The sequence below is a fragment of the Strongylocentrotus purpuratus genome, unplaced genomic scaffold (genome assembly GCF_000002235.5).
Source record: "Strongylocentrotus purpuratus isolate Spur 01 unplaced genomic scaffold, Spur_5.0 spur5_scaffold_10, whole genome shotgun sequence".
Lineage (NCBI taxonomy): Eukaryota > Metazoa > Echinodermata > Echinoidea > Camarodonta > Strongylocentrotidae > Strongylocentrotus > Strongylocentrotus purpuratus.
In genome coordinates, this window is record NW_022145595.1 from 8089253 (window position 1) to 8103875 (window position 14623).

Below are 14623 nucleotides of genomic sequence, written 5' to 3' on the forward strand. Positions count from 1 at the left end.
TATACAAACTGAACATAATGTGGATCATTATTAGTTTTCAGTTCTTTAGACATAAATATTATAAATCTTGTAACAAGAACCTTAAAAACTAAACTAAAAACAGCAACATGAAGGAATAGGATTTGTTATTATTATCCATACTTTTATAGTTGCTAATTATATTGACACATGAAATGAAATTTATATACAAACTGAACATAATGTGGATCATTATTAGTTTTCAGTTCTTTAGACATAAATATTATAAATCTTGTAACAAGAACCTTAAAAACTAAACTAACAACATCAACATGAAGGAACAGGATTTGTTATTATTATCCTTATATTTATAGTTGCTAATTATATTGACACATGAATTGAAATTTATATTCCAACTGAACATAATGTGCATCATTATCAGTTTTTTAGGTGATACACAAGGAAATGGATTTGGTAAGAATGTCCTTTTAAAGATACTATGTTCCTTTTGCAGCCAACATCAAATTCTGTAGAACTTTGCAGGAATTATGAATATGTCATGTATGTCCTATCTGTGAAATTTAAACGTTAGCAGTGTTCTTATATTCAAATTATGCAAGGAAACCCGTTAACTTGCTAGACTTCACTGTCAGACACTATTGAGTGACTGACTGGCTTTTTTCTTCTTTGGTAATAACATACATAAAATGAGCTGTAAAGGGTACATGAGCATTTGTCTACATCAATAACCCACTTCTTGGAAAAATTGCCAAAATTTAACTGATTAAATCTTTGCGCAGCATAAAAGGTACGACCATTCGGTACAATGGTCTGAAAATCAGACTATTACTTACTGGCTCTATAGCTCTTAAGTTGATTCAACAACTAATGGTCGTTATTTTCCCACTTGAAAACGTTTTCAAGCCCCCTTTTTTTAGAGAAGTTCTCAATTAGCATTTACTATCAAATGCTGTTGGAATTTAACCTTTTCATTTTTTGGGCCTGCAAATGGGACATAGTACCTTTAAAGAGAAACTACATGTAGTTAATCCAAAACCCCATTATGGACCAGATTTGGTTTTTCCCAATTAGTTTGAAAATTATATGAGTTCAGAATACAGCTTCTGCGGAATTTTTCTGGCGAGATAAATGTATTTTACCCACTAGATTCATTGCATTTCTTTAATATGGAATTCCCATTTTGTTGAACATTATCATGAGATTTATCTCTGTGAATAGTACCCAAGTCATAAATATTATGTTTTTTATATTTTCCCAATGACTTTGGCATTAGTTCACGGTAGTGGTGTACAACCCTATCGCACGCTCTGTGACGTCACCGATCAGACTTCCAGTCAACCAGGCTACTTACACCGTCATGGGCCCTAATGGAACAACGGTCTCCAGTCAGGTAATCACACAACGATTTCTTGTTCAAGATTCAAGATTCAAGGTCTTGTTCTGATTTGAGCTTAAACTATGGAGAGAAGTAATGAATAATTCAGGGTTTCCATGGTTTATGGAAAAAAGCGGAAAAGTCATGGTAAAAAAGATTCTTCTGGAAAGTCATTAAAAACAATTCTTAAAATCTCCCAAAGTCATAGACAGTCATGGATATCGTGAAGGGAGGCTGAGGCCATCACAAAAATGAAATAACATATGTCACTGCCTGGTATCCATACACTGCTTGGATGCCGCAACCCATACCAAAATGGTACTTTCTGGTCATGGAAAAAGGCAAAAAATGGGTCATGAACAGTCAAGGAAAATTGTGGAATTTGGTTCTAAAATTCCTGCGGGAACACTGAACTGTATTCACTAGCCTAGAGAATGCCAGGTGTAAATCTGCTTTCAAGCCTATGTTATTGTATAGTTCTGGTGAACCCTCTAAAACTTTTCAGCTGGTTTCTTTGATTTTACTTGAGAAATGGCAAGATAATAGTGCAAAAAGTTTCATACTGCCGTGAACTTTTTATCACCTTTAATAAATTGTTAAATAAATGTGAGGTGAAAAATAATTTACATCCTGGCCAGGATGTACAGTAACATGTGTATTTGTTTAAAAAAAATAAAAATTCCCCATCATTTATTAATTGAATAATACATACATAAGAAACACATAATTATATTGATTACAAAGCCAAACACACAAATTATACTTATATCACAAAATTAATTATACTCTTCTTTTTAACATAGTCAACATTTTTTCCAGAGGTGATACTTTTCAACATTTGCCCTCCATAATATTTCCTTTAGATAAATGTTGAATATGTTTGTAAAATTACATTTTCTTTTATGCGAATATAAAACACGTGAGGCTAGATTAATTAATAGATTGTTATAAACTAAAAAGTTGTGTGAACCCCTGTGAGATTGCACTTACTCGTAAGTGAGCCTTGTGTAGATAGAAACAGTGCAAACTAATGCTCAATGAATTGTTTATTTCAGTTAGTAAATGGCTTCAGCACTCATCTTTTAGATGCTGAAGATTTAAAATGGAATTTGGGATATATGCTTTAAAGCTAATACAAAGTTTGGGGAAATTTTGAAAATTGGGTGGATAGTGATTCTTTACAATTTTGATATATTTGGATGCCCCTGTGGATGTATTGTAAGCACTAGGAAATTTAGCCCCTAAAACACTTCTGCTTTTGAGAAAAATTGAATATAAAAATTTACTGGTGCTCCCGGTAAATTTTGATAAGTTTCAAATAGCGCCTACGGCCGTACAATGGTAGCTGCGACCATGACAATCGCAGAATATGTAGTTGTGATATATAATTTCTAAATGGGAATAGCTATGTTCGATTTTAGTCAAGAAACATTGTTTTATAGCTTAATTAATATCTTGACCTTGAGAGGGAGCTATACAACATTAAGAGTTTATGATTTACAGTTTTATAACTTTAGACTCGATTTCAACGGCGACAACGATCACTGAATATTGTAGGATTGCATATGCTTCCAATATGTTCATTTGAACCAAATTCATGACCCCATATCAAAACTTTGTATTACCGGTAACTTTAAAATATGGATATTTAGTGAAGGTATGTTTCTCATGTTTTTCGTTTGATTATTGTTTAGATTCAAGATGTGACTGCCAGTACTAAGAGCGTGAGGAGGGATAGAGGGAGCGCTACTAAGGAACTTATCTTCATGGCTACCATACCTCCAATGGGATACACCACATACCAGGTCACTGCACCTTCAATGAGTAAGAGGATTCAGTATTTGGTTGTGCTTGTTTGCAATTAACCCTTTGCTTACTGGAGCCGGGTGGCTACTGTGTTAAGCCTATGGGATTAATAAATTCAGTAGTCAAAGGGTTAACTGCTATTGCATTTTCTTTTAACTTTAATAAATGATGATGATGATATGCGGAAGGGTGAACTAAACATGGAATATTAGATCTCTTATTTCCATTAACAGAAAGGCATCAGAAACCAAGGAGTACCGTATGATTTTGCTCATTATGAAATACAAGACAGTATATTATAGTAAATGCATTACTGATACAATGTAGTAGTTTTTAGAGCCAGAAGGGCATCAACTCTGTGTCATTAAAGGCATCGTTTAACTATGTTAAATATGGCCCTACATGTATGTATTATCAGTGTCTGTGGTATGGTGTAATATTGAAGCCCTAAAAAAATTGCGCTTCAAAATATCATGAAGTGCCTCAAAAAAGTAAAAATCTTTCAGTGACCGGTTTTACCATACTCATTTTACCCAATAGACTGTAGTGTAATAAAAAGCGTTAGGAAAACGCAAAATGAAATTTTGATTTTGAAACATAAATATCTTGATAATCAGGCAGGCGATCAGCTTGTAAAAGTCATGGGATTCCTGACTGACCTAAAGTCAAAATGAATAAGCCAGTTCATAGATACAATCTGCGCATGGGCAGATAAAGGTCATTTGTACCAAAAAGGTAAAACCCACAGAGATGAATACTGGATATGCGCTCATGAAAGTTATGTAACATTATTCATTTATGCACCAACGGTACATTCTATGATACGCAGGTGGAAGTATTCTTTTCAAGAGGGCAAACAAAAGGTATTCATGAACCACATCTAGGACTTTGGCAGTTATTATTCTAAGATGCTCAAAGTGGAACTTCTCCATGTGTAAAAGATCTGTGGATATTTGGGGTCATTTGTACCATGTGCTATCTGTAAACTTCCTTATTTGTTCATAACATCTTCATGGCTTTCAGCAAACGCAATGTTATACAATCCATTCCCATCTATTCCCTCCCAGATATGATATCCCGTCTCGGGTCGATTCGTCACAGTCGTCCAGCCACAACTATCAATAGGGTAGATGGAGATGTGATAATATCCAATGAGGTGAGTGACACCCTGTTTCAAGGATAGCGTGGCCATGAGGCCTAAAAAAAGATGTATTACCCTTTAGGTGCCAAAACATGGGTCGGTCTGTCGAGATTTTACTCCCTCTTTGGGCTGATATTTAATATACTTTAATACATTTTTATGCCTCCGTTACGAAGTAGCCGGAGGCATTATGTTTTCGGGTTGTCCGTCCGTACGTACGTACGTCCCGTTCTTGTGATCGCGTTATCTGAAGAACCGATTGATGGATTCCTGCCAAACTTTGGTCATGTATGTATCTTGCAGAGCCAATGAACTGATTAGATTTTGGGGTCGCGAGGTCAAAGGTCAAAGGTCACAGGGCTCATTAGGTATGTAAAAACAGCTCGTGATCGCGTTATCTAAAGAACCGATTGATGGATTCCTGCCAAACTTTGGTTATGTATGTATCTTGCAGAGCCAATGAACTGATTAGATTTTGGGGTCACGAGGTTAAAGGTCAAAGGTCACAGGGCTCATTATGTATGCAAAAACAGCTCGTGATCGCGTTATCTCAAGAACTGATTGATGGATTGCTGCCAAACTTAGGTCATGTATGTTACTTGCAGAGCCAATGAACTGATTAGATTTTGGGGTCACGAGGTCAAAGGTCAAAGGCCACAGTGCACATTATGTATGCAAAAACAGCTCGTGATCCCGTTATCTCAAGAACCGATTGATGGAATCCTGCCAAAATTAGGTCATGTATGTTACATGCAGAGCCAATGAACTGAGTAGATTCTTGGTTCATAAGGTCAAAGGTCAAGGGCTTATTCTGTATATGAGAAATTGCTTGTTATCACGATATTCTGAGAACCTGTCAATGGATTACAATTGAAATTGAATTCGAAAAAATTTCTTCTGTTTTGGTTTGTAAAATTGCTCTATGACGGAGGCATCATTTTCGACTGCGCGCAGTCGAATTCCATCTAGTTTTCCTAAAAAACGGTTAAAAAAACTTGTTTTAAAAGCCGACCGTAGATTTCAAGATACAACATCTTTTTTTGTACGCCTTAGTCATGACCACCTGATGACTGAGCCATACAATACTTTGATTATAAACCCTACCGTAATTAGATTTTGACAAAAAGATCTACATTTCAATGGGGTAGATAAAATTACTTTGATTAAAAATAGAGAAATTAAGGAAATGATCAAAACATTTTTGTAGGAATTTACATTATTGAAAAGAATTTGTAACTTTTTTGTCAATCGTATTTGTAGTTTATGATAAAGAATTAGATGGGAACACTGGCCATTTAAAGTTTAACATTTTTTACAAATACTTCAAACAAATTTAATGAATCTATTCAAAGTGCGAGATTTTTTTCTTTTCAACAATAATTTTCTAATTCTTGACACTGATCATTTGATGTCCGATGAGAGTTTCAGGAAGTTTGAAGTAACAATGACAATTGTTACAATTTTATACCATTTAGTTTCTGAGTCTCAGGTTTGATGGAAACACTGGTGTTTTGAGATCAATGACCACCTTAGGGTCTAACAGTAGCATTCTCAGCAAATGAACAATGAGAAATGCTTCAATCTTTATTCATTTAGTTCATGATCCTGAGCTTTGCTGGAAAGACAGGCTCTTGAAATCAAAAACCAAATTGACATCAAACACCAACATTTTTTTGTCACATCATTATTTTTTATAATTCAAATGATTGAAAAAAATTATAATGATAAATTCTTTAAAAAAATAAATATTACCGGGTAAGTCTAACTTCATTACCTGAATTATCTATTTTCTAGATCTTGAGTCTGAGCTTTGATGGAATCACTGGCCTCTTGAAATCAATGACCAACTTGGGGTCGAACATCAGCAACATTATGACCCAGTCTTTCTACTGGTACGAATCCAGCACAGGGAACAACGTCTCGATACAAGGCTCGGGGGCATACATCTTCCGACCTAACAAATCGGACCCATATCCTTTGTTTGATGGGACGTCGGTGCTGGTTAAAGTGGTCAAGGTAATGACAGTCTTCTTCTTTCAGTCGGGTAGCGCTAGCTGCGCTGCTGTGACCATCACAAGTTTATGCCATCCTTCTCTTGTCTGCTGTCGCTCTTGGTGCCTCTGACAGCTTTTTCCCTGTCCATATGAGGTTGTCTTTCAACCAGGAAATAGCAGGTCTGCCTCTTCTTCGCCTGGCTTCCAATATAAGATAATAGTAAAGGTGACAATAATAATGATAATAATAGTAAATCTGTATTTATTGAGATAAATTTATTTGTAACAGGTGAACAAAATGATTTGTATGAGGCGCTTCACAAAGGCATACACATACATTTGGTTACGTTACAATAACGAAAATGGCCTATTGGTTGAAGAAATTACTTTACCACATCCTAGAAATGAATGAAAACAAGGCAAGATGAACACAAAAAAAATGATTTGTATCCTCCTTTTTTTTTCTCAGGGTGATGTAGTACAAGAGGTCCAACAGCAATTCACACCTTGGTTGAGCCAGGTGGTCAGACTATACAAAGGTCAAAGTGCAGCAGAGTTCACATGGACGGTTGGCCCTATCCCTATTGGGTAAGTAGAGGTGTTTTGGTCTCATGGTTAAGTGACCGATCTATTGATAATGAGGTACCGGGTTCAAATCCCTGTCATAGCACTAATGACCTAGATCTAGACATCTACATTGGCCACTTCGACCTAGATGAAGTAGATGTTAACTAAACCCACTTACTACTGACTTTTTATTATTCATATAGACTTGCACAGGGACAACCGGGTTCCTGTTGCCAGAGGGTTTATAGAGCAATAAATCCCAACTACGACATCATCTCGAGAATAATAATGCCAACAAAAAATCATTTAAACTAAATTATTTAAGATCCTCACCAAGAACTTTGAATTCGTGAAACATAGAGATCTGCCCAGCAGATGCAGGCACTGGCACAATACAAGAAACAATCAACATCATTATCATATCATCCATTGTCTATGGAGGTGACTAGATGTCTGATGCAATATAAGTGCATGATATAAATTAAGTTGTCAATGATGATGACATTGAGAATATTTCTAGTATGATTTGTATGTCTAGTTTTGTAGTTTAGCGCAAACGAAGTGGCACAAGAAGGACATGTCCAGAACGCAAAATATGTAATATTTATTTTGAAATTTGTCATTTTCTCTTTCTCTCTCTCTCTCTTTCACTTTGTATTTCTTTCTCTCTCTCACACTCTCTCTTTCTCTCCCTCTTCCCCTCTCTCTCTCCCTCTTTCTCTCCTTTTCTCTGTTCCCCCCTCTCTCTCTCTCTCTCTCTCTCTCTCTCTCTTGTTTTTCCTTTTCTTTCTTTTCCATTTTACTTTCCATTTTACTTTCCTTTTCTACCATTTTTCATTCTCCACCTCCTCCTTTTCTTCATCTTAGTGATGGTTTGGGCAAGGAGATCATAACACGATTTGACACCAACGTACAGTCGGGTCAGATGTTCTACACAGACTCCAATGGTAGACAGATGATGAAAAGAGTGTAAGTTCACCAGCTTTCCCCTTTATCATTATGATAATAATAATGATCAGAGCCCTGTCTTACAAAGAGTTGATATCAATCGCAACTTATTTGTGATTGATATCAATCGCAGCTATGTACATAAGAGACAGGAGATTGCAAACTTGCGATTGATCGGAGTACTTGCGATTGATTTGGATCAATTGCAACTCTTCGTAAGACGGGCCTAGATATATATAACAATTTTTCCAGAGGATAGAAGGCACTGTCCTATTAGTAAATCAACAAAATAAGAAGAATGGTAGAATTATGTTTTCAGATGTTTTTGGAAGAAGTAAAGTGAAATGCTATTTCTTAGAAATGCAGGGAGTTCATACCATGGGCATCGGGCAATCGTCATCATTACTTTCATTACTTTCATCAGTACTATTATCATTTGAATCACTTTGAGATTACTATGTGACTGGTTTGTAAAAAATGTTACACTTAGAAAGTCTTTAGATAACACCTACCCTTTATTCAGACAACAATTGAGCAGGCCTTGGTGGTAGAGCCATGGCCTTGTAACTGGGAGGTCCTGGGTTAAAAATAAAGTTGATAGGCGAGTGCCCTTTGATAAGGCATTAATCTTCATTACCAAGTCCCTCAGAGAGGACTTAAAGCCCTTGGTCCCATGGTTGCTTACTTACTAGCATGCACATGCATTCAGTCACATAAAACAAATAAACCCCACAAAAAAAAAATCATCAGACAGCCCCAACCTGGATACACATGGGGTAAACAAGTTCAAAGTGTTGAAATTAGCTTAATTTTTCAAATATAAGCATGTTTTTATATGCTAGCTAGTGTAGGAATAACATGTACATTGAAATTAAAATAATTAAACCTTGTACTGTGCCAGTATGTGTGTAGCTGCTTCAAAATGTGGTATTCATGTTATTTAATTGATCATCCAAATCTTTTCTTTCGTGTGTGTAAAGTCTGTATCAACGGGAAGACTATCCATATGTCAATAGCGAACCAGTTGCAGGCAACTACTACCCAATTAACAGTCGGATCATTATCAATGTAAGTACCAAATGATCTGCTACCTCCTAAGTTTTAAATTGTGAGAGTATATTTAGACAAATGTGTTTTCTAATAGAGATCTTTGTCATTACAAGTATTTGGCTGTTTGTGTCTCTTATTTTTAACATTTTAATCTTCCCTTTTCATTGTTCGTGATATAAGCAAGATTTTAAAGGGGCTGTAGCATGTATATACTGGTCAACGCCATCTACCACTCCTTTTGGACAACTGCACGTAAACGAATGGACTTGATTAATTGGGTCAGCGCACGCTAGCATTCGCGAAAGGGCGCGAAACAGACCAAAATTCTCCTCATGCTTCGGTTTTGTGTATGTAACACAAACATGAATACTGCGTTCGCGTCCTCCGTAGTCGAATATACCTGATTGGCCCCGAGTCAGGCCACTGGAAAGACAAGTAGTCTCATCATGATACAGCCCCTTTAACGAGCAACAAATTTCATGCTTCCTAAACTCATAGTAGATCTATGAAATAATTCAAATTTTTTTCTCGTCATATTTCAAATGTGAGGGCATTTAAAAAGCAACCCTTGTCAGGGTACATTCCTTCTATGATATTTATTCCATAATAGCATAGAAATAAAGAGAGAGCACAAATTATTTTTCATCTTTACCAACTAGAACTCAACCTTCTCTATTTCATCTTTAACCCTTTTGCAACGATCATTCTCCAATTTGTGGTTAATTGGCTCAATACGTTGATTCAGATCACTAAAAAATATGCCACATGCATGGGTAGAAAGGGCACAAATTTCTGCACACATAGCATCCATTTTTGTTTCATGACTACACTGCGTTTGGCGCTAGGAATTTTGAAAAGGAAAATAAGTTTTATAATCCTTAAAATGGCAACATGTTGAGAGTTACAAAGTCTTTATTTTTCTGTAAAAACTGGTAAATTTTTCAACTTTTCATCAACATTTGCGCCAAGATATATTGTTTTCAGAGATATCACATATTATTTGAACAATGTAGCAATAAAAGGAAAAATATAATTGTTGCTAATTTGAAGAATAATGTGTGATCAATCCAGCCCTAAATATAAATTCATTACTGTTGAAAAGGTTAAATCAGTTTTTTTTTATTGATTTTGTTTTAATGTTTTCTTTCTAGGATACCATGTCTCAGTTTACAGTCATGACGGACAGATCGCAGGGGGGTAGCAGTCTCAGCAATGGCTCGGTTGAAATTATGGTGAGTGAAATATGTTTATCAGAGTCAGTTTTGATGATTTTAAAGGTACTATGTCCCATTTGCAGGCCCCAAAATTTATAAGGTTAAATTCCATGAGGATTTGAAAGATAATACTCATTTAGAACTTCCCTCAAAACGAAAGGGCTTAAAAATATCTTTAAGTGGGAAAATAACAACCTTTAGTTGTCAAATAGACTTAAGAGATTGCAATCACCTAAGTAATGGCTCCGTTGAAATCATGGTGAGTGAAAGATGTTTTAACAGAGTCAGTTTTTATCATTTTAATGTTAATTCTCTACCAACTTCACTTTTTATTTGACCGGATTTCTTCTACCTATATTTTTAAACCTTTGTTTCGATTCAACAACACGCTTTTTTAGTACCTGATACCGCTCTAATTATGAAGAAATGTCAATTTTTTTATTAACTGGGTATTCCATAGTGCTGAATAATTATCGTTTATTATCATTTCTGTAAAGTATTATTTTTTTCAGCAACAACCAATACAAAATATTGTTATTATTATTTTTTATTTTCTTCTCTTTATGCATTTTAACCAGTCATCAATTTAATTTGTTTAACTATTTTGCTTTAGGAGTACTATTCACTTGTCGAAAATTGTACACATGTATGGGCCAATTTAGAGTTTGCATGGAGTGAAAATACCTATTTCCCTGACGGTGCTTTTTTTGTTGGTGCTTGACCATAGTTCAAAAATAAAAAAACAATATGGATATTTATATAGCGCCAGTATCCGCCAGGCTCTGACGCTCATGCCGCTGTACACATATTACCCTGGTTGTAGCCGAAGGTGCCAAAGTAACTAACGCTCAAGCACATCAGGTACCCATTTACAATTGGGTGGAGAGTGGCATATGTAGATTAACATCTTGCCAAAGGACATTATTGGCGCAGCGGGACTTGAACCCGTACCTTGTGATCTGCAGTCTGGTGACTTATCCACTAGACCACAATACCTCTACATAATTTTTTTGTAATCCCATACTGTCTTTCATTTCAGATTCATCGTAGGATTCTTAAGGATGATAATCGGGGTGTCGGCGAGCCTCTGAATGAAACTGGCCAGTTTGGTGACGGGCTCATGGTCCGAGGAACGCATACCGTTTTCTTGGCGACGCCCAAGAAAGCTGCCTACATCCAGCGTACACTTGGGGAGGAACTCTACATGAAGCCATATTTCTATGTCTCCACGGCAACAGGAAACCAGTCTCCAGTATCTGTAAGTCTCCTCCTTTCTCTAAATCTTATCTCACTCTTCTCTCAATCATTCTTTTTTCTCTGCATCATTACTTGCTGTCCGTTTTTCCATTGTTTTCTCCTCATTTTGCAATTTCTCCCATCTTTTTCCTTTATCATCACAATGAATAGGCCTGCCATTTTTGTCTTCATATGCACATTTTTTGTGGGAAGAAAGTCATTTAAACACTTTTTATATTTCAACCTTTCAATATATTATCAATTTAAGGCTTCACTGCTAACAACTGTTTATCTTTAAAAAAAATGATGATCGTTTGTTCTTGATTTATCTGCAGTCGTCTTTCATCAGTCAAGCTCTTCCAGCCAATGTTCACCTTCTGACTCTCGAGCAGCTCAAACCAAACGTCCTCCTCCTGAGGCTAGAGCATCAGTTTGAGATCGGAGACGACAAGGCTTTCTCCAAGCCTGTCACAGTTTCTCTTAGGGTAAGAATAAGGTCATAGGTCACATCGTCTGTTCAGAGCCAGAAGGGTGTTAAATGTGTGTTAAAGTATTTGAGTTAACTACCTTCTGGCCCTAAACAGATGATATCTGGATTATCCGGACTGGTGAGTCCTGGGGACAGATTCCATCCAGTACAGGGATTAAGCCAGCATTTTATCCAGCATTTGTCATGGTAAGGTAAAATGTCTGAACTTGTGCTCAGATTACATCCATGCATTTTACTTTAGCAAGATGGCTTTAAGGCAAAACACTGACTGACAAGCATTGTGACGTCACATGATCAATCCAAAATAATGCGCAATTGAACACATCGCATTAAATGTGCACTATTGTAATGGTGCTCAACTTGTGTTGACTGCATATGATAACCTAATGCCTACCAATCAAGGCCTGCACAAAAATTGTGCTAGGGAGCTGTTTCAAACATAGGATAAAATATGTAGACAAAAGCATCAACTGAATACTGTAGTTGGCTAACTAACGTATCTCAGCTGAAAAAGTGAGTAAAATACTCATATTTCTGACATGTATGATTCTGGTTTGGGGTAAGAAAGGTCCCAGGTTCAATTCCTGGACAAACCCCCATACTTACTAGCTGTTGAATCAAGAGAAATACACTGTAATACAAAAGAGGATATCCTAGCACATAGATTGCTTGTATCTGCTCCGAACCCCCTGATCCCTATCCTCCGCCATAGACCTTCGAAAATTATTCCAAACCCATACCACCTGAGAACCGGCCCATAACCACAATTTCTAAACTTTTCTCAGCTAGTCAGTAAGTTGGCTCATGTAAATTCATTGATACATGTAAATGTATATAAACCAGGGTCTTTTAACACCAGGTCAATTACCATTCATCTTTAACCTATCTAGTATTTTGGTCTATAGAGCACGTCTCTTTTTGAAGTTACAGGCATTTTAATGGTAACAACCGTCTGCTAGGCCGAGTTCCTCTAACACAGTGTTGTGGAGCAGGACGAATATGACCAGTTGTCTCATGCTCTATGATTTCATTCTTGATGCAGGATCTGTTCAAACCCTTTGGAATATCTGATGTCGAGGAGCTATCCCTATCAGCCAACCAGGTCTTGAAGAGTGTCGATCGTCTTCAGTGGAAAATTGAGGGCAGTTCCACCACAACCCCACAAGGTTCGTTAACAGTACCATAGTCAACCGTGACTATCATTTAGATTATTGTAACAAATTGTACTCTGGCTAACCAAAATCCACCATTTCTCCACTTCAGCATATTCATCACCCAAACTCCTGTTCTTAGATCTCTTCGTTAGCTACTTGTTTTAATTCACATTCAGTTTAAGATTCTTTTGATAATATTCAAAATTAAACTTGAGTACCGTATCCTCCATCATATTTAAACGACCTTCTCAAACGTATTGTTCCATCACGTTCATTACGGTCAACTACACATGCTAATTTCCAATAAGCCACTGGTGTCCGAACCAATACCCGTTACGCTGATCATGCTTTTGCTGTTGCAGCCCCTAAATTATAGAATATTTAACCAATTAGTATCTGCTAATCCCCATCCGTAGAGTCGTTTAAGGAAACCTTGAAGAAGTTCTTGTATAATAGTTATTTATAGGGCAGTTTTGTTTAAAGTAAGTTGCTTATTATCTGTAATTTTTATTATTAGAATTACATGTATGTACTATTATTGTTGTATGTTTACTTTACGCTGTAACTTGTTTTGTTTAACGCTTTAGAAACATTGTATTAAGCGCTTTATAAATACAATTTATTATCATTATTACAATCATGTGTGTTAAGATGGAAAGTTAGTGGAAAATTGTATTTACTAGTTAACTTTACATGTACAATGTACGTAAACTAGTGCATATTATGCAATTTTTTTTCTTCTTCTGAAAGCATGGTACATATAGATGTATAAATGAATCCTGATTTATGTGTGATGTGTAATTTAATTTGAAAAAAAAAAGATTATTCTGATATTCATGTGAAAAGCATAAAGGTGAAAATAGTGAAAGTGTTGACCGGTAGTGTTAAAGATGAAGAGGACCATGGGAGTACAGAGAAACCTGTCTATAAAGACCACCAAGGGAGACAAGAAAAGTAGTCTTTAGAGGCAGGTGGTCTTTGTAGACAGGTGCCTATTGTACATGTTTCAATGAGTAACCATTTTCAAGGGAAACAAAAAATGTGGTTTTTGTAGACGGGTGGTCACTAAAGCAGGTTTGACTGTACTACCAGACGCATGTATTTTATCTGACTGGTCCCATGTATTGATATTTGCGTCTGTTTAACTTTCCAGCTTTCAAACCCATCCCAGCGACTGCCCCAGACTTCAATGTGACACTCAATCCAATGGACATCAGGACGTTCAACGTTACGGTCAGCCGACACTGAGGATGCCTCCATTTTAGCTATATAAAGTAGATGTACTGCACTTGATTTCAGTAGATGCAAGAGTGTATCTTAGCAAAGTGTGCTGGTATGAAAACACACATCTGGAAGGGTAACTGCATAATTCTGTCGCAAAGAGTTAGAATTACATCTTAAAGGTATAGACCAGTTTTGGAAACGCCCTCCTCTTAAAAAATGAAACGGAAGCTCTTATTACCAATCATGTGAAAGAATATGTTTTGACTAATATGTGATGATACAAATGTTGCCGGGAAACCGCCTAATTGATATATTTTTGGTAAACTATATAGATCAGGCCTGGATAGATATTGCGAAAGCACTTCAACATTGAACATTTGGGCATATATTTCTACTTTTTTGCAAATTTAGGTTGAAGTATATTGCCATCTAAACCTCTGAAGGT

At 36.3% G+C, this 14623-nt stretch overlaps 1 protein-coding gene across 1 annotated transcript in view; it reads left to right on the forward strand.

Moving 5' to 3' along the window:
• The window catches only part of LOC591324 (lysosomal alpha-mannosidase), a 29401-nt gene extending 15013 nt beyond the window's left edge, over positions 1-14388 (forward strand). Inside the window, exons 13-24 of the mRNA XM_030979367.1 lie at positions 1253-1369; positions 3049-3178; positions 4228-4316; positions 6096-6317; positions 6765-6883; positions 7730-7831; positions 8791-8878; positions 10012-10092; positions 11114-11332; positions 11646-11795; positions 12843-12966; positions 14108-14388. Of these exons, the coding sequence (XP_030835227.1) occupies positions 1253-1369; positions 3049-3178; positions 4228-4316; positions 6096-6317; positions 6765-6883; positions 7730-7831; positions 8791-8878; positions 10012-10092; positions 11114-11332; positions 11646-11795; positions 12843-12966; positions 14108-14202 (1536 nt within the window). The 3' untranslated portion in view covers positions 14203-14388. The remainder of the gene's footprint in view (positions 1-1252; positions 1370-3048; positions 3179-4227; positions 4317-6095; positions 6318-6764; positions 6884-7729; positions 7832-8790; positions 8879-10011; positions 10093-11113; positions 11333-11645; positions 11796-12842; positions 12967-14107) is intronic.
• The last annotated feature ends 235 nt before the right edge of the window (positions 14389-14623 follow it).